Genomic DNA, 20,689 nt, shown 5'->3' with positions numbered 1-20,689 from the left:
TGTTCTTTTGAGCCTTGGTACCTGGTGAAACTCAGCACTGTTGCCCTTATGCTAAGGAACAGGGAAGCAAAGGAGTTGATCCTCACAAACCCTTCATATTTACCCATATTTACTCATTATCCACCACTATATCCCATCCCTATTTAAATACTTGTACAGACGGGAATTCTCTCTTATGAATGCATATTGAAAGTTAGCACTTGATGCATCTATTTAGTTATCTGTGTATTATTTATTTTTATTAAAACATTTGTATACTACAATTTCATTTTAAAAAAATATCCAAATGGTTTGCAACAACTGGAAAACCCATAAAGATTTAAAATTAGCTTATGAGCTAGGTATTACAGAAAATATTTTCTGGATTGTATGTACCAGCCGGGTGGCATTCTAAGTTGCAATTACTGGTATGTGCCTGATTTTATACCTATATGAGGCTTGCTGTCTTTTATACAGGTTGCAAGGAACATGATGCTACTACAAAAGAGTATTGTCTCCAAATATACACTACAGAGGCTTCCAGATGTGTGTTTACTGTGATATTAGTACTCCCCATGCATGCAAGTTTTACAATGCCCAAACAACACCATCGGCACCAAAATGCCTCCCCAATTTAATCCAGATTTACAATTTCTGAGTAAAAAGAAAGCACACTATTGTGCATAAGCTATTTGTGATATCTCAGCAACCTTCCTGCAAATTAAGCCCTCATCTGGAAAAACCCTATAATACACACAACAATTTTGTCTACTACTACTACTAATTTATTATTTCTACCCCGCCCATCTGGCTGGGTTTTCCCAGCCACTCTGGGCGGCTTCCACAAAGACCAAAAATGCACTAATATGTCATACATTAAAAACTTCCCTGAACAGGGCTGCCTTAAGATGTCTTCTGAATGTCAGGTAGTTGTTTATCTCTTTGACATCTGATGGGAGGGTGTTCCACAGGGCGGGCGCCACTACCGAGAAGGCCCTCTGCCTGGTTCCCTGTAGCTTTGCTTCTCGCAATGAGGGAACCGCCAGAAGGCCCTTGGCGCTGGACCTCAGCGTCTGGGCAGAAAGATGTGGGTGGAGACGCTCCTTCAGTTATACTGGGCCGAGGCTGTCTACACCAGACTACTAGACTTTGTGGAGGTATGCGCATGACCACAGCTCAGAGATGACATTTTAAATAACAACTCTGCTCTCTGAAATGTGCCATCCTGTCTTGAATTCACCCAGCAGCATTAAAGCTTAACTAAATAGCTAAATTTGTCAAAATTAGCAGCTTCTATTTGCTTACTCAATGGAGGAAGTTTGACCTTGCTTAGCATTTCCCAATGACAATACTGTTTATATACAGTGGTACCTTGGTTCGTAATCCAAACAGTTCATTAACTAGGCTGTTCGTAACCCGAGGTACCACTGTACCAAATTAGCACCTGTGCAATTATTATTAATTAAATGGTGATATCTGCCCACAATCTGTAAGATGGCAATAGGTTGATGGGGGGGCAGGGTGGGGCTGGATAGAAGTAGAAGCAGTAACAGCTTATTTTCAAATAGGTTAGACTTCTCCAAAAGAAATAATTCTTACAAATTTCCAAAATGACTGGAAAGGGTGGTAGGAAGGGTTCCAACTACATCATACTATCAAGGAAGAGCAGCTGTACATTTTTAAAAATAAAAAATAAAAAAATCTTACCTCGGCATGTAGGTAAGGAGCTGCTCCACTGCCCATTGCTCCGGCACTGTGCTTGGGAGGCGCCCTGAAGCAAATATCCAGTATTGCAGGTGAAGTTCACAACATCATTCAGATTGAACTCACTGCCATTGGTCATTCCGTGAGCGGGGTTTCCGGGGTGGCCACACGTTATTGCTTTTGAAAGGAAACACAGAACAGATTGCAAACTTTTGGGAAGGGCATGTCGAGAACATAAACAAGTTATGCACTCTGGTGCTTCGATCCAGAAAATACATTGCGTGCGGAGGGGTTAAACGCACACACAGAACAACCCCATTTGCAATGGCTTCCCCATCAAGGAGGAATCAGGAAAATATTAATAGAATGGCTGCGCCCAACTAAAGCGGAAGCTGATACACACAGGAACTCCATATGAGTGAACAAAGGGATCTAGAATACAATATAGCCTGCACTGATGGGCAATATATTTAAGGAGGCATAGCATTTTTTAGAAACAAACAACTGGTAGTAATTGAACTCAGACTGTATTGCCAAGGCTGAAATGTGAAAAATGGAAGTTAGCAGATCATGCCATTTTTTGGGGTTTTTTACTGCCATAAATGGTGGTTGAACAAAAGTTATCAGAAATCCAATTTATTGATAGTCGACGTGTGATGGCTCCCTGCCTCCCCCCCCCCCCTGGAAGAAAGTCAACTTGTAGGACTCGTTTGGGTGAAACTGATGAGACTCTATGTGGGCGCTGTACATATAACAACCTTAATTTTTATAATGGGAAAACAAAAAATGATAAACCATAGTGGTGGTTCTTCCTATCTGTGAGGGGTCGCAAGGAGACAGCTATTAAGTCATCATCTAGCAAATACAGTTCACAAGAGATGAACACAGCCACAAGACTAAAGTTTAACATTGTCTTTCGCTTCACCACAATCACCACTATCTATGTGATATAAATATGATGCCAACACCATACTAGGTGCTAGACAGAGCATATAAGCAGCATAGTTCCTACCTTGAGGGTATATTATTATCTATGCTGGATGTTTGACACCCCCTGCCATTTCTAGTTCCAAACAGGCAACAAAAACAAGAGCTTCTGGTTGCCTGTCATACATGGCTGGTGGGTTGTGTTGGGTTTGATGGTTCACAAGTTGTGTAGACTTGGAAATCTAACAACTTTTCCTCCTTGTGTGTGTAGTTGTGCATCTCAAAGGGCTTATCCCTAGTACACTCCTCAGCATAGTAAGAGCTTTTTTAAAAGGAAATGAATTCTAAAAGTAGACTATTTCTTAAAACTACAAGAAATTAGGAATGCTTTAAATATGTAGCGAAAAGTCTCTGTCCAGCTGTCCAGGAGAACAAGCAGATATGATAATGATATTTATATCCTGTTGTTTGTAGAGGTAAACTAGAAAACAGAGGCATATTGCCTTGCAATATGGAGGTTCCATCTTTAGCTTTCATAACTGATAGCTGCTGAGTGATCTGTCCTCGTGAGTGATCTGAATTTGCCTAATAACATATTAAGGGTTTTGTTACCTGACACTTTCTTCACCATGAATCCTACAATTCAATGAGATGCCAGAAGAGATTATATGTGGTATGCTGCTGCAATGCAAAATTGAGGTTGTCTGTAAAAATTGCGATAGTGAAGGACGCTTGTATTTAGATTATTGTCCTTTTCGGCAAATGCATATTCCACTCAGTCAGTTCCGGTTTACACCCCTCATTACTCTTGACAGATGCTGTTTTTTGTGATGCCTTCCAGAAACAAAAGGTCTCAGCCCTTGTGTCTCGTCTTACCACATCATCATTATTGTTGTCACACATTGCCAACCTCTTGACAGATCAACACTCTGCAATTGTTGTGTTTGCAAGTAAAGACATATCAGAAAAATATGGCAACTGCAATATTCTTCTGTTCCCTCTTTCCTTAGCAGCCTTTATGCAACAGCTGCATATTATTTGCAATATTAAGGTGTTTACAATAATGTTGTTACAGCTAACATTTAAAAACTGCTGTAACTGAGTTCAGTGTGATAAAATTATTCAACAAGGCCTGGCTATAGCCAGGTTTTGGCACCAGTAAAATGTGGTTATCAGTGTGATGTATTTGAAATGCAGTTGCACCATAGAAATCATACAATGACATGTTGATATCAGTAGTTTTATTTACAATCCTGCTCCTAACACGGAATGCCCTTTTTCTACAGTGGCAACTGTAGAAAAGGAGCCGTGGAACAAGTACACTGAATCGTAGCTGGATTTGGACCTGGTTTACCTAAGCTTTTCAAGCTCAGGATAATTGTATCATTTACATGACTACAGGTAAGAACACACCTGTTCCAACAGTTTTACATATTTATCTCAAAGATTCTAAAACCAACACTTATATGGCTATTGGTTTAGTTTCCCAAATATCATCAAGAAGCTTAATATTTAGTCTTCCTGGTTTATACACAAAATGAGGAACATATACACTGGTAAACTAAAACATATTTTACTGAATTAACTACTTTTTTAAAAAATATAAAAATTACACAAAATCATGGAAACAGTTCAACAGTTTTTAAAAGAGCAAGATAGCAAGTTTAAATCATCCTCTAGTCTTAAAATATAACAGCATATAAATAATATATTGTATTATTTATATGATGTTAGCCACTCTGAGCCCAGCTCCGGCTGGGGAGTGTGGGATAGAAATAAAAATTTATTATTATTAAAATGTCTATCATTCAAACCTATTATAGTTCTATGATATAATCCTGCTACGGTAGTCTCTAAACCAATGATGAACATTGCATATCTTTTACAAGACATTAAAAAGTATAGAGCTCTGAGTACTTAGCATACATTATTCCAGCAAGCCATACAACAAACACATAAGGCAGGTTAGTGCTATGAACCCTACAGTATGACGGGCATGGTGTGCGTTGCCCATTAAGTGTATGTGCAAGCCAGGATTTGAACTTGGCTCTTCTAGCTCATAGTTCCCGCTCTAGGTTTTCCAAAAAAACAACAACCCTGTCCAATTCTCGTAAGACATTTTGGAATTATGGCAATAGGTACATTTAGCAGCCCAATCACATGCTGCTGACTCTGCATTGCAGGAGAGCACAGGAACAGACATCAGGGTTGAGACTTCAGGCCACATGCTTGGGCAAGAGGCCGATGATACCGCTTCCAAGTCCGGTGCTGAAGCAGCAGCATCAACCAATACTATCATGCAAAGCTGAGCTTGGATTTGTGCTGTGTACACCCACTCCCATTTACTGTACTCTGAATCCCAGTGCACTCCCTGTCGCGAATTCTCCGCGGCGCTTTAGCAGAAATGCTCAGAGTTCCAGGTTCCTCAGTGCAGTGCAGTATATTTATTGTGAGCTATATATATACAAAAATCTACAGGCTATAATACACGAGCAGTTCATACAGTCAAACAGAGTACCTGGCTGCACCTTAAGGCAAACAGGAAGACCTTTTCTATCTCTCTCTCTCTCTGACCACACTCTTCTACACCACCCACTTACTGCTGGACAGGTTTCCCCTTTAAACCAATGACAGCCAATCAACTGACAGCACATTACTGCTGAGTCTTTCTGACCCAGCACTTTCATAGAAATTATTGCAGGCTGATTACATCAGTCAGTTGTATCAGCTAGCAAACTCAAGCCTGCAGACTTACTATCTCACACAGCATTCTGTGAATCCCAACACTCCCACCACTGGGTTGGGAAGCAGTGGACCCATTAATCACAATCCACACCTGTCCTGTTGCTTTTTATTAAATACTGCATTTTGATGCCCCCCCCCAACCAACTGCAATCTGAATTCAGGGAGGGGGGGGGACACCCAGCTGCATTTGAAGGCAGTTATGTTAACACATCCTTTTCTACCAGCTATTGTTAATCATTCTTACCCGTCTAGGAGCTGATCAGCTTGCTATTACTTAGAGAAGAATAGATCCCTGGGAAAAGTGGTACTTACAGACACAAACTGGTGTTTGCCCAGACCATTTGTGGTCTTGCAAGCATATCCGAACAGACGTGCCGACAAGTCGAAAACCAGGGTTACATTGGTACACCACAGTGTCACGATAACTGAAGCCGTCTCCACTAATGTGGCCATTTACAATAGGATCTGGAGAACCACAGTGTCCAGCTAGAACAAGAGGGTGGGAGGGAACAGAAGAAAAGAACACAAACTTCACTTTCAGCTCACATAGCAGTCAATCGTCAACAAGAATAATGTTAAACAAAAACATTGCCTTAAGCCCTCAGCACCCCGCGAGGTATATCTGCAAAACTGAAAAACATTGCTATTGATTCAATTGTCCTTTATTTACAGTCCACTCTTCAACAAACATGCTCTTATGAATTTATTAAAAAGCTGAAGCTTGGCCCCTTGGTGCAGATTGCAAGGCTGTTCTGCAACTGGCCGTGACAACGGTAGATGCACTTTCTTCCAGCTTGCGAATTAATTGAAAGAAATAATCCAGGCTTCTGCATGAGAGATTCCTCATGTTGAGGCGGCTGTGAAACTGCCCTATTCCCACATCTGTGCTGCTTGGGCAAAGTAGAAATTTGGCAAGCGGGGAGCGTAGATTGGTAAACACACAGAGTGAACTGTGTGCACTGTCATATGTATCCTGATATTCAGCTCTATGGAAACAAAGGTACATTTGTTGATGCTAAACCCAGATAATCCTATATTGATTTTTGTTGTTGTTGTTGTTCCTGCAGACGTGAAAATGAGAAGCTGAAATGCAACAGCAATTAATTGAAGTCAGATTTATTAAAACCTAGGAGATCTCAGGCTGGCTGAAAGGTACTAACTTGGAACTTGCCATTGTTATTTGTTTCTGAAGGAACCTTAACAGCCATGTGCATGTTCCATGTGATTCATTTCATTTACAGAGCATGTCACTTGGTGGATGTAATGATTTCCTGTCATTTTGAACCTAGTTAAATTAAACACCCTTACAGCTGACAAACTTAAGAAGCAAGGCAATAAAACACCAAATATATGTAATCTTCCAATCAAGCCAAATTAGCCCTAAGTATATTAAAGAGGCTGTTGGAAATCTATTTTTATAAACCGTGCTTTCAGGATCTTTGGGGGAGATAAAATGATGGACTGGTTCGATATTAATTCACTGCAATAATTAAACATTTACACCAAAGCGACATACATGGACTAACCTCGCTTTTTAAAAGTTCCGTAAACATACACTGAGTGTTTAGGCCACACTATTCTGGAGGGGACACCAACACTCTGGAATACACACACACACACACACACACACACACACACACACACACATATATATATTTGTGGAGAGGGGGGTATATGTGGAGGGGACTGCAGTGAGAAGGTGAAATTGGAGAAAACCATTTTCTTATATTAGTAGATACTTCTGTTAGATCAAAAGCCACAAGCACAATGGCAGTGTTGGGCATCCTATAGGTGTTTGAAAGGAAAGCATGAAAAGACAGTAGAATGAGCTGGTGAATAATAAACATATTTTGGAAACTTTGCAATAGGGAATAGGGCGGAGAGCTGAAGTAAGGATACTTCCAAACTTCTCCTTATCTGAGTTTCTCACTGGCTTTTGGTGTTCCATATTACATGGTCTTGGAACAGTTGCAACAAGAAACCCTCATTGTTCCACTTTTTATTTCTAAATGTTGCAAAGACTGCTTTGCATGTGCAGTTTCTCATAGTCTTCAATTCATTCATGTCTCTTCCTCCCATTATTAATGCATTTATCCACATTGGTAAAACACTACAGAAAAGCAACTGGTGTGCAGAGTTAATTTTACATTGTGTTCTACCAAAGGGGGAAATTACAAGTGTTCAGTATTAAAACACTGTATGTCAATCTAATCATCCGTTTTTGTAGCTTATTACATGAGTATGCATAATAGATTAGGGGGACAAGCTGGATAAGGTGAAATAGACTGGAAACATGGAACAGTACATTATTTCAGAAATTAAAATTTTCCTGGTAGACTACTTAATTCCTTAGAAATTACCCTAGTAGACCAGACTCCAGAAGAAGTTTTTGGTTTTCTGTGTATGCAAGGCAGCGAGAACTCACAACACAATTAAGGAATGTAATGGGAGACAGCCAGTCATTAGTTAAGTAGGGTAGGTACAGGGCAAGTATCAATGATGTGAGCTGTAGATCAGAAACATCTGGAGGGTCAAAAGCTTTGTGTGTGAAAATACCTGTGTTTATGCAAGGCTGCCCCATAATAATAGTAGTAGTAGTAGTAGTAATAATAATATATTATTTATACCCCACCCATCTGGCCACTCTGGGCGGCTTCCAACAAAATATTAAAATACAATAGTCTATTAAACATTAAAAGCTTCCCTAAACAGGGCTGCCTTCGGATGTGTTCTAAAAGTCTGGTAGTTGTTTTTTCCTTTGACATCTGGTGGAAGGGTGTTCCACAGGGCGGGTGCCACTACCGAGAAGGCCCTCTGCCTGGTTCCCTGTAACTTGGCTTCTTGCAGCAAGGGAACCGCCAGAAGGCCCTTGGCACTGGACCTCGGTGTCTGGGCAGAACGATGGGGGTGGAGACACTCCTTCAGGTATACTGGACTGAAGTCAGCACCAACACTTTGAATTGTGCTTGGAAATGTACTGGGAGCCAATGTAGGTCTTTCAAGACCGGTGTTATGTGGCCTTGGCGGCTGCTTCCAGTCACCAGTCTAGCTGCCGCATTCTGGATTAGTTGTAGTTTCTGGGTCACCTTCAAAGGTAGCCCACACATAGAGTGCATTGCAGTAGTCCAAGCAGGAGATAACTAGAGCATGCACCACTCTGGCGAGACAGTCCACGGGCAGATAGGGTCTCAGCCTGCATACCAGATGGAACTTATAGCAGGATCTACAGTGCATACCCTTATAGAGTTTATAGTGCATAATTGCTTTAAATATTAGGACTTCTGTTCCTTTAAGCATGCATGAGGTAATAAAAAAATATCCCAGAACTTCTATTAGGATACAAAATGTTATAAAAATCACTTGACAAAATTCCAATTGACAGTAACAGACTGTAGATTAATGCAAAGTCAGAACAGCATGCACAGACCCCATTGATTTCAATGGGGTACTTTGATACAGGGCAATAGTGCATAGGACTGCACAAAATGTTTTCTATTAAAATGGTTGCAAATATGTACCTGAACACACACATATTAGCACTACTTCATAAAATAACTCTTAAGTGTATCGGCTGGGTATATATTGGGTAATGCTTGAATGTGCTCAGATTTCTCTCTCATTAAATTACTCACCACTGAAATCTAAACAACCACTTTGTGAGCTATACATTCAAACTGAAATGAGTGACAACTGCAATTAATTTTGAGGCAGAAAATATTAGTATCACAGCAGTAGGGGCAAGAGGTCAGACTCAAAAATCTAACTCCTGAGCTGTAACATGCTTATGATAATGGCAAGTTCCTGATTTGTGAAGTTAAAATTGGAAATGAGCATTTGAACTAAACTCTGTGTGTGTGTGTGTGTGTGTGTGTGTGTGTGTGTAATTTCAGTTTTCAATATAAAGAAATTCCTCTTTGAATACTAATGGCTGCAGTTTTATTAATATGGATTTTAGAAGATGCTAACTTTAGTGATAGAAATAATTCATACCAAAAAAACACACACACCACCTTTTGCTCTGTATTCTTTGTTGACAGTATTTTGAAACCAGAAGCAACATCAGTTCCTTGGGATTATGTTTTCTCTGAGGTTTCCTGTTACTCTGTGAAAATATCATGTGCAGTGTAATTTTCTTGTTGGAGATCCTGTGATTGCTTTGTCCCTATATTCTACTTGGCTTTAAAACAGTCTCAATAAAGAATGTTTGAGGCCAATATGGAAAGAGTTTTTGCCTTCTAGCAGCATGCCGGAAAAGAAAAGTTTACAGTGGGTGCTATACTATAAATTGAGATCCTTTCCAAGGATTCTGCTAAGAATGGAATTCTCAGATGTTTGAGTAATAAAGAAAGAATCCATCCCTTTTAAATACCAATCTATTTATAAATATATTTCCTTCCACATGTGCTCAAGAAATCAGTGCCTCAAGCTGTAACAGAAAGTTACCAATATGAACAATACCATTTACTGAAATCGTGTGAACTAAATTTACAAAACTAAACTCATATCCTTCACATGGCATTTGCCTTTTGGGGTTTTAGATTTCTGCTGCAATTTCTACTTACCGAGACACTGAGTTTCAATGCCACTCCAAAGTCCATTCACTAGGCATTCACGTACATGAGAACCAACTAGGGTATAGCCAGTGTTGCAGGTGAATATTGCTGTGGCTCCATACACGGTCAGAGTTCCAATCTTATTACCATTTGGTGGAGATGGAAGACTGCCACAGGAAATAACTGAAAAAGGAAAATAAAGTACTTACAGTACAGCAGCAGCAAGAGGCTCTTAGAGTCATTTGGGGGCCCAGAGAATACTACTACTACTTTAATAATAATTTATTATTTGTATCCCATCCATCTGACTGGGTTGCCCCAGAGAAACAAACCCACTCACACAACCACAAATTTCTCTTTAGCTTAGAGGCCACTTCCAATCCTCAAGACTCATGGACCTCCAATACTTTGCACGGGCGTAAGAAAAGCAAGTGGTTCATGCCTACTGAATGTAAGTTCTCTAAGGCAATATCCAGATGTCTCAAATAGTTTGCTTGCTTTTTCCTACTTAATTCATTGATAGAGTGAGTGGGCTAGCTTTTACTCACACACTCATAGTAAAGGTAAAGGGACCCCTGACCATTAGGTCCAGTCGTGACCGACTCTGGGGTTGTGGCGCTCATCTCACTTTATTGGCAAAGGGAGCCAGCATACAGCTTCCGGGTCCTGTGGCCAGCATGACTAAGCCGCTTCTGGTGAACCAGAGCAGCGCACAGAAATGTCGTTTACCTTCCCGCCGGAGTGGTACCTATTTATCTACTTGCACTTTGAGGTGCTTTCGAACTGCTAGGTTGGCAGGAGCTGGGACCGAGCAACGGGAGCTTACCCCGTCACGGGGATTCGAACCGCCGACCTTCTGATCGGCAAGTCCTAGCCTCTGTGGTTTAACCCACAGCGCCACCCGCATCCCCACACCATCATACCCCCTTCTATATCTTCCATCCAGGCAATACAGAAGCATTATCAGAGTTCAAACACACCTTCCAGCCAGACAAAAACACTCAAAGATAATGCCAAGCAGGGTCAATAAACAAGCAAGGCCTGAGGGTATGGAGAGTCTTGAGGGCCATGCAAAGAGGCTTGGAAGACTATTTGGCCCCCAGGCCTGAACTTCTTCACCCCTGCTTTACAGTAAGACCCAAGCAATTATGTATAAAGCTACTGGAAGAAAACACCTGGGCTTAGTAACACACTAAAGGAAACATAGTCAATAAACAATGAGGTAATGGAAACAATAGATGGAGTACGATTCTGTGCGTAACTGTGACTTAGAGGCAATTTAAGCAGCACGGAAGCGGTACAATGTGCATTCTCACCTCCATGCTGATATGCCAGCTTTTCTGGTACGGCAGCTCAAAACCACCTTCCACGCTTTATTTGCCAACGCTTTACAAGGTGCAAAAGGATTATTTTACACATGACTGAAAACTTGGAAGCATTGACGACTGGGTTTTTAATTTTTATTTTGAGCGGTAGATCGTCTCACCACATGTCACACTCAGTTTTTGAAATTTCCTCCGGGTTCAAAGACAACTGGCTGTGTGACATGTGGCTCTTGAGCAGCAGCCTCCCAAGTCCAAAATCCCCTGTGTGCACAGTACCAGCTGTGTGACTCTCTGGATCCCAGACTACATACGATGATAGCACTCTGTGATTACATAACGAATAATGTAATCTGTAGTGTTTTTATTATATTATCTTTCAGAAGCATAGTAATAAATAGTTTAACAGCCTCAAATATTTAATGAATTTTAATTTCTGAAGATCAAATAGATTGCTCAGCTCATGTTTGACTGATCTGGATTACTTCGGTATTCAGATAATCCATGGTTAATTAGCTTGTTTGTCTAATTACAGTTGAATGTAATTGATGGGCACCATTCACAATTAATTTAATCTGTAATAGGAACAATGAATACATGAATTTATTTGAATAAAGGCTCTTGAGAATGGACAAATAATTCATTTAATTAAATGATGCATGTCATATGTACAGTACAAACTACTCTTACAGATGCGAAGATCTGATCTGCATATGAAGCCCTTTCTCACATCCTCAAGAGTTTCCTTGTTCATTTCAATTTAAAAAAAACAAGTTAGGCATGTATATTTCTTAATGCATGTGGAACTGCCCCCTCTACTCAAAGTCCATGAGCCCAATTGTATCTTGTATGCACTGGTGCATGTACAGAGCTCTAGAACACAGCATCTAGCAAACTGACATAGATATTTATAAATATTTGTTATAACTACACTCGAAAATAAATTAACATAACTTTTTTTTATTTTTGGTAACAGGCCATCTCCATTGTAATCCTTCCATTCACGATACAGCAACAGCTTCCATGAGCAGATTGTAGAAGAAAGCAATTTGCACAAATTCCTCATTTCTCCTGCAGAACCTCCACACTTCCTCCCACACTGTTTTCAATGATCTCCCAACCCACTATATCAGATGGAGGAGACACACAAGGCGGAATATTAAGTAAAAATGGCCTCCTCCGTGTTCTGTCCACAGAAACCTCTGCTGGATGAAAGAACTGCCTGTCAGCAGTAGGACAACATTATATATAACCCTGTAATATTACATTTGCCGTGTTTTGGTGCAGGGCCTATTTATTTGAACGAGGTTTGCATACCTTCTTGATGGATTGCCCTCAAATATTTCAGAAAAGCTATTAACAGATATTAGTTCCTTTACTTAAGTTGTGTTGGTAGAAAAATAGCTGTATCTTTGGACAGAACTGAGCACTGTGTAAATAAATGTTTCTTACCCTTGCACACTGGTCTCTCATCAGCATCACTCCATGTTCCATTAGTTTTACACAGCATGAGTCTCTGACCCTCTAAATAATAGCCAGGGCTGCAACTCAGCATGACTTGTGCGCCAAACTCATTCACCGACCCAGAAATCAGTCTCCAGACAACATGTTCTGAGAGCAGGCTCTCAATGCTGGGGCATGTCACAGCTGTGAAGCAAGGACACTTTAGTATTAGCACTTTCCTTCCAATATTACTTCACAGAAGATGAATCACCATCCTATTGACAGCAGACTTTTCCTGGTGAAATTGAGCATGCTATAAACATTTCTCAAATGCACATTCCGGTGCATAGCTTCTTACACTTGTTTCAGCACCAACACTGGGAGGCTGTTTCAATTAAGAAATGAGGGGAGAGGGAGAAATGTACTGTTCCAATTTTATAAAATGGGTACTTTCTTTAAAGTCTGATTAAGAGGCAAAGTTGTGCAGTTTGCATAGAAAGAAGAATGTATTAATAACAAGTTGTAAGAGCTAAAAGCCCACTGGCACTCTAAAACCTGTATTGTTTTGTTGGCACAGAATGTGTTTAGCATCATGGCCAAAAGTATATTATGCTCAGTGGAGACTGAATAGGGAATAGTAAACTGCTACCTAATGGGAAACACAGATGCCATTTCCAAAAGCTTCATTTATCTAACCAAGCTTTAATCTTTGTGATATTTCTTTTAAAATAGGCTTTGTGTGTTCCATTCAGATGCTTTGTGTATGTACACCTATTACCATAAGACAGAGGGGGCGGGGTTACAAAATACTTAGCAATCTTATCTGCAAACATGTTCTAACACTGTAGCCCACCCTGCCCAATTGGTTTAGGGCAGGTAACACCATCATCAAACAGATGCAGGGGGAAAAGCAAAGTCTCACAGACCTGTCAAAGAGTATGGGGGATAGAGAGGAAAGTTAACGGGTGTGGGAAGAGAAGCAGAATACTAAAACTAAATTCCACATAAAATTTAGAAGAGTAGAACAGAGATATAAGGGAAGAAACAGGCGCATTAGAGAGAATAGTGGGAGTAAGGGCTCTTCCATACTTCCGTTAGTCCTACCAATTTAGCGCTGAATTGGAGCAAAAGGTGATTGGGTTTTCTGTGGATTCCCGTTTGCTCTGATTTATCACCAAACAGCAGGTTTTCTAGTGGAAAGCAGTGGGGCAAAAGCAAAACTGCTCTGACATGTACATAGAAAGCATGGGGCAAGTAGAAAACTGATGGGATTCACTGTTTGCTAAGCATGGGGCAAACACTAATACTCTTGTGATAGGGGAGTATGCCTCAGAGATTACAGAAAGTTTTTTTTAAAAAAAAATAGTGTTGGAAAGATATTTTACATCTATAATGCGCGTCCCAGTGGAAAATTCCAATCCTAGTTTGCTATAGCCAAAGACAACAGTCAATGACTTATTTACCTAGGAATATCAAATGGTCCTTGTTCCACTGAATTATTCTGCCTACTTTCAACAAAGTGTAACCAATGACAAGTAAATCCTCCATTTCCAATTCTAACAGGAAAAAGGACTAGGACAGTAAAATGCGAGTTCAGACCAGCCCAACTCCACATTAATGTAGTGGCGTTTACACAATATCTTCGCCATCCCAATGTCATTCTGGAAGCTAATGGATATTATGGTTCAGTTCAGGAGAGAGATTGGATGACACTATATAAGGAGGATGGTACCTGACATTTCATCTTTTTATGGGATCTGGATAATTGATTCAAGGCTCTGCTTTCTCAGAGGCTTTAGGGTGAATAGGTGAGATAGATAAGCAAACATTTGGGTGGGCTGATAGGGTGTCAGGGAGCAAGGCAGACCAATTCCTCTCTTCTGAGACCTTCTCCATTCTCCAGTCGGTGTTGAAGGAATTTTCTGGCAGTTGGAAGTCTGTGACTTTTTAGATCTACCTATCCATCTCACCAAGCCTTTCCTTTTAGGAGCTCTGGACGCTGTGCAAGGTTCTTCTCCCTTTATTACCCTCAAAACAAGTGTGCTGAACTGAGAAATAACAAGTGGCTCAAGATCACCAATGTGACCTTGTGTCTCTTTGTCTATCTGTTTCTCTTTCTATATACATATCTCTGCACACTGGAAAAATAAAATCTGCAGAGAATATGGTAATGGCATAGCATTTTTTTTTTAAAAAAAGAATATGCAAAGCCGTTAAATATATAAGTGACAGAAAACTGTTTGTGCCATGGCGCCGTTTAATTTTGCAGCAAATTCCTCTGATTTATCAGAACTGCTTTATTCTTGAATTAAAATACGGCCTACTTAACAGCTGCTGTATTTAGAACAAATTACTGAGACACCCATCAGTCTCTCTCTTATACCTCAGACACCAGTGACACTTGCTATTTTTATACATGGCATCTGAATCAGAGATGATGTCAGATTTGTCTAGATGTAGAGGAAAAATGTTGTCCTCTTTTCTATGCTGATTTGTTTCTGTTGATATATGTATTAACCGCTGCCTGCTTCCAAGTATAGTGAAGTAAATGTAATTACATCCTTCAAGTATGATTATATGTCACATCACTAGAATGAGATTATTTACCTACACCAACACTCATGTGCACTGCCAAAACAGAGGATTATTTCTGAGGTAAAAAGTATTTCAAAGTACAAACGTATGTCACTCCAGAATAGGTGGAGAACTATCAGATTCACCTTGTAGCCAGTGCTGGAGATACAGAACAGAAAAGGCCCATCAATTTAAATTTTAAGTAGACTTAACTACTTCTAACCTATATTCTAGACTGCAGCCTTCAAAGAGTAAAATAATGGTTTAAACCTCACCCAAAGGGCTGACTGGATTGTGAAATGAACTTCTAATTAACCTAGGTACTAGTGATAGGTAACTTTACCCTCTTCCCTCCATGTTAAATCATAGTGGCTCAGAAAATAATACACTGTTTCCTTTAAAAAAAGGGGGAAAAATAAATAGGTGATTTTATTACTCAGACTGATCTGGCACTGAGTCCTTTATTCATTGGCATTACCAATGTCCCAGAGGGAGAAGAGAGCGAACTATCAGGTCTCTCTACTTCCCTCCCTATGGTCCAAGCCAGTAAGTGTTGTTAAGAGGAAATGGGATTTACAGCATCAAGCCAGGCTGATGGTAGGGTGAAAAGATGAGTAAACTTGGGAATTCTTCTGCAGATAAGAATGCAATCCGAGCTGGAGAAAAAATATATATCAGGGGCTCATAGTGATGTTCTATGAGGTTAGTGTAACAAACCCCCAAGGATTTGTTGGTATATCTAGTAATTATGAATTTTTCTGAGCCCAGCTCATTCCTCCACTAGACGTCTACTAATTTCGAGGGTTGCAACTGACAAGAGTACAAATTCTACACATATTACCATTTACCACTTACTACTTAAGTAAAGGTGCACCAGAAGTATTATATGAAAGTGGGCATATTGGGTTTGGATGTCCTTTTTTACGACATGGAGGTATAAAAGCTAACTGGTGGTAAATTGTACAGGTTTATCAAAATATGTTCCTCTTCCTGCCAAAGCTCTCAGCAGTTTTGGCCAAGACAAAATCTTGACATTCACCTTGGATATCACCTTGGGAGGAATTCACTATAAACTTAAGGGGTCTGTGAAACTCCATTATTCTCTTCCCATGAGAAGCTTTGAGAGTCTTATCAAAAGTCTCTTAGCATTTCTTGATCATTTCTCAGCTTTTTTCCTAAGCAGAAATGTCCAAATTTGCCTTCAAATTTTTGTTATCCAATATTTTGTGGTAACTCTTGTATCTGGATAATAGAAGTGTTAAACACCACAAAATGGGTTTCATTTATGATTTAAAAATAAGCTGCCCTGGCTTCTCTTTCAAGTAAGAATCAGTTATAATGACCAGTCCATCAGCAGCATTATTTATTAGATGCATAAACCAGCTTTCCCTGAATTTTTAAGGGTAGTTTAGAAAAAATAAACCAAATAATACATTAATTAGAAACAAACTAAATAGGATCAAGCAAAGGTAAGGTCCAGTTTTCTTTTATTATGTGGTTTGGTCAAAGTGTTTTTAGCACACCCATCACACAGATTTTCCTGTTGCAATGAAATTTTTGAAAAGTAGGCTTTGGTGCTCTTAAGAGGTGAAAATGTAAGGTTTGATTGCTGCACGAAGAGGGTGAAGAGTGATCCCAAATGCAACAACACATTTTGATATGCAGAAAGGTGGTGTCAGTATAATAAACTGAATTATGAGCTGAAATAAATTGTGCAGAGTTATCTCCCAAATGATAATGGCATGTCAGAAAGTTCATGTTTATCAAACACAGAAAGGAAAATGTCACAACACAGTTATGAAAAGAGCTTAGAAAGTGAAGAAAATATTTTCTAGAAAGGAAAAGGAAACAATAAAGCTGTTTTAATAATGTAAGCACCCAATGCAAACCAATTCATTCAAATGCACTGAGCAGACATAACTATGTTGAAACTATAGAAAAATCCCTTAAAACCTCTGTATAAGAAGTAGAATTAATCAAATATATAATAAATACAGATAATTATGCTGGTTTCAAATTATGGTCATAGAAGGGAAATAGGCAGATTTTTAAAGGTGTCTCCTCCTTTTCCCTCTCTGCAGCCAATAAGCAATCTGAAAATATCAACCATGTTTCTTATAGATAAAGAAAACTGGCAATTGGGCATGTCATTAAGTTCTTGAGGGACTGGTCAGTAGTTACTGTGCAATGACAATGAACAATTATTAAGAAAAAGAAATACTTCTTTCTTACAATCTCTGCTTTTCCAATTGAATTGTCTGGGTTACTTAGGACAAGTGTGACTCAAAGAGACATAGATCAAGAGGAGGATAAGGTCCAATAGAAGTATTTGATGTGAAAGTTTGAGAAAGACGCCTGGGCCCCAAACCATGTTGTAATAGGTACATTTCATAGAATCATAACTGAAGAGTTGGAAGCGACCACAATCTTTCTGTTGTTACTGCTAGTGTTGCATGGATGCATAGATGTGCAGACGTAGAAGACAGCATTATTCTAGGTACAGTGTCTGAAACTTCCTTTAGATCTCAGTTCTATCACGCTGTTTGCATGAGGCTTAGGGCTTCCCACAACAATTTGTTGGGTCTGCCACTCACTGCTGACAGGAATGACATGATTAAACACCACTGCTAAAATTTACAATTCCAAGATCAACTCTTAGCTCAGCCTTTCTCAACCTTGGGTCCCCAGATGTTTTTGGCCTACAACTCCCATCATCCCTGACCACTGGTCCTGTGAGCTAGGGATCATGGGAGTTGTAGGCCAAAAACATCTAGGGACCCAAGGTTGAGAACCACTGTTAGCTCAAAGATCTTCACGTGGTTGCTAGTTCCTTCATTCATCTCCATTAGTCATATCTGTATCATCTGCATATGAAACAGCCAGCTACAGCTAGAAGAACTAAGGAACACTTGTTCCACTGAATTACCGTATTTTTCTGTGTATAACATGCCTTCATGTATAAGACTATTTTGGGGGACTCCAAATTAAGGATATGGGGGGAGATTGCCCATAGTTGTTGAGCTTTACTTTGGGGGGTGGCCCAGAGTTGATGAGCTTTTTATGCCGAAAATCGCTCACCCGCCTGAGCTACGCTGCCACTCACATGCATCACCTATCGTCTGTCCCCTCGCTGGAAGAAGCTGCCAATTGCCCGCCCAATTGCCGCAGCGACAGCCAATCAACACTAGACCATGTTGCAGCCACCAATAACTTGCCCAATAGCAGCAGACAATCTCTGGCTTGCAGCAGCAACCAATCACACATCCCCCTATGCACTATCCGTGTATAAGATGACCCCAAATTTTTAACGTAATTATTAAATAAAAAAAACCTTATCTATGGAAAAGAACGGTATTTTGCCTACTTTCAACAAAGTGTAACCAATGACAAGTAAATCCTCCATTTCCACTTCAAACAGGAAAAAGGAACAGGACAGTAAAATGCAGGTTCAGACCAGCCCAACTCCACATTAATGTAGTGGTGTTTACACAATATTTTTCCCATCCCAATGTCATTCTGGAAGCTAATGGATGTTATGGCTCAGTTAACTGAGATGAAGACTGATGGGTGGTGTGCTAAACGTTGCTCTGGAGTTGTCCAGAGCTTTCTAAACTCAGATTCAACTCAGATTTGCCATCTCATTGGGGTGGGGGGAGGAATTCTATTGTACTTAACTGTTACTGGGAAGAAGTAAAATATAGTTTCTAAACGGGTACATATTTTTTTCTGAATTCTATACTTACGTTTACAGATGGGTGGCCTTCCTTTATTGCTCCACAATCCATCTTCTTGACACACTGCTGTTGCTTGTTGACTAGAATCTAGCTTGAAGCCCTCATTACATTCATATATCACTCTGCTGCCCAAAATAAACTCATTACCCCAGACTGAGCCATTTCCGGGAGATTCCGGAATACCACAAGATACAGCTGAAAAGAGGAAGAAAAGTGGAAAAGCTATTTGCCTCAGGAAGTAATCATTACTGTTGTCAAATCTGAAACTGTACAGGAAATAAATAATAAATAATAATAATAATAATAATAATAATAATAATAATACATACATGCATACATTACACATTTATCTTATTACTGTTGCTAAGAGACTCACTTTATAATAATTGTGCCGAGGCCTAATAACAAAAGAAACAATAATAAAACATTTCCCCCACAAAGGCAGCATTGTCACATATAATAGTATGGATACCAATATAAAACATGAGTACTTCTTATATTTGAATAATGGATCTCAGTAGAGATACTCTTTGCTCAAATGCTGATCTGGGCTGCTTATAAGTATAACTTTTTTCAGTTTGAGGTGGAAACCAACCATTTCATTTGTTATAGTTTTGCTATGTTTTCCATTTCCATTATAATGAAAATAATATTCATCAAGAGCGTGGAGGGAGTCACTTAATCGTCTAAACTGTGTTTATGTACATAAGTGGAAATTTATCAACACGTTAAACATATAGGTACAAATATAAATTCAAGGCAGCATAAATTATTTCCGGAATGGGTTTATTTGTGCTACTGTAACATTTAATTATTTTCTTGAATGAAAGTTTGCAGCTTATGTAATAGGATTTCAGTAATGCAGTTGGAGCAAACCTCCTTATTCTGCATCTGCCAGATCATGTTCAGATTAGAATGTGGAAATGCAGATTAGATTGCATGACCACGAACCTTTCCCAGACAGGAGTCGTTCCAACCTACATTTGTGCAACATGATCAAAGGACTTATTGATTCTTTGTTTCTTTTTATGTGGTGCTTATCATACTCATCGAAACCTTTGGCTTACAGTCTTCTGTAAGTGGCCGTGTGTTACGATGTGCTACATCCTCACATCGTAACACAATGTCACTTCCAAGGGACTTTTAGTCACAGTATTGAACGAGCCTGCAATAGCACTTGCTAGCTGTTGCAAGCAGATAGACACTGTTGTTTAAAAGAACACGAACAAGGGAAAAGTTTGATTTAAATTCACTGAAAGCATATCAGTTTGAAAGCACACCTCTTCAGCATTAAGGATGTCACTGGCTACTAGTTTGTTTCAAGGCACAGTTCAAAAATGGCTTTGATTTAAAGAGCCTAAATAATCTGTAGTACATGTAAAGAGCTCCTTCCTCTAATATGAATTAGGATGCTTGCAAAACTTGCTGGGGTGGCTGTTCCAAAGTCAGGACACCACCATAAGAACGCAGACTGTGAACATGCCACACTTTTGAAGCACAAGGCTTCCTCCAAAGAATCCTGTTTAAGCGCTTCTTTAAAATACAGCCAGGCTTTTAAACTGAATTGTCCTTCTGCTCTTTAATTTATTTTAAGCATTTCTAAACTGCTCTGCATCCACACAGATTGCAGATATACAGCAACAGCAGCAAGAAAATACAACAAAAGAACATAATCCACCATAAAACAAATATTTTTTAAAAAAATAAC

General features: G+C 39.6%; 1 protein-coding gene across 4 annotated transcripts in view; it reads right to left on the bottom strand.

Annotated features, from left to right (window-relative positions):
• Positions 1 to 20,689, bottom strand: part of CSMD1 (CUB and Sushi multiple domains 1) — a 963,313-nt gene that overhangs the window by 49,997 nt on the left and 892,627 nt on the right. For all 4 annotated transcript variants that reach the window (XM_083495378.1, XM_083495379.1, XM_083495380.1 and 1 more), the window contains 5 exons: positions 18,991 to 19,176; positions 12,683 to 12,877; positions 9,918 to 10,091; positions 5,668 to 5,841; positions 1,687 to 1,860 (listed from right to left, as the gene is read on the bottom strand). In XM_083495378.1, the coding sequence (XP_083351504.1) occupies positions 1,687 to 1,860; positions 5,668 to 5,841; positions 9,918 to 10,091; positions 12,683 to 12,877; positions 18,991 to 19,176 (903 nt within the window). The remainder of the gene's footprint in view (positions 1 to 1,686; positions 1,861 to 5,667; positions 5,842 to 9,917; positions 10,092 to 12,682; positions 12,878 to 18,990; positions 19,177 to 20,689) is intronic.

Source organism: Podarcis liolepis (genome assembly GCF_965112155.1).
Source record: "Podarcis liolepis genome assembly, chromosome: 3".
NCBI classification, from domain to species: domain Eukaryota; kingdom Metazoa; phylum Chordata; class Lepidosauria; order Squamata; family Lacertidae; genus Podarcis; species Podarcis liolepis.
This window is presented reverse-complemented; position numbering and strand designations above follow the sequence as displayed.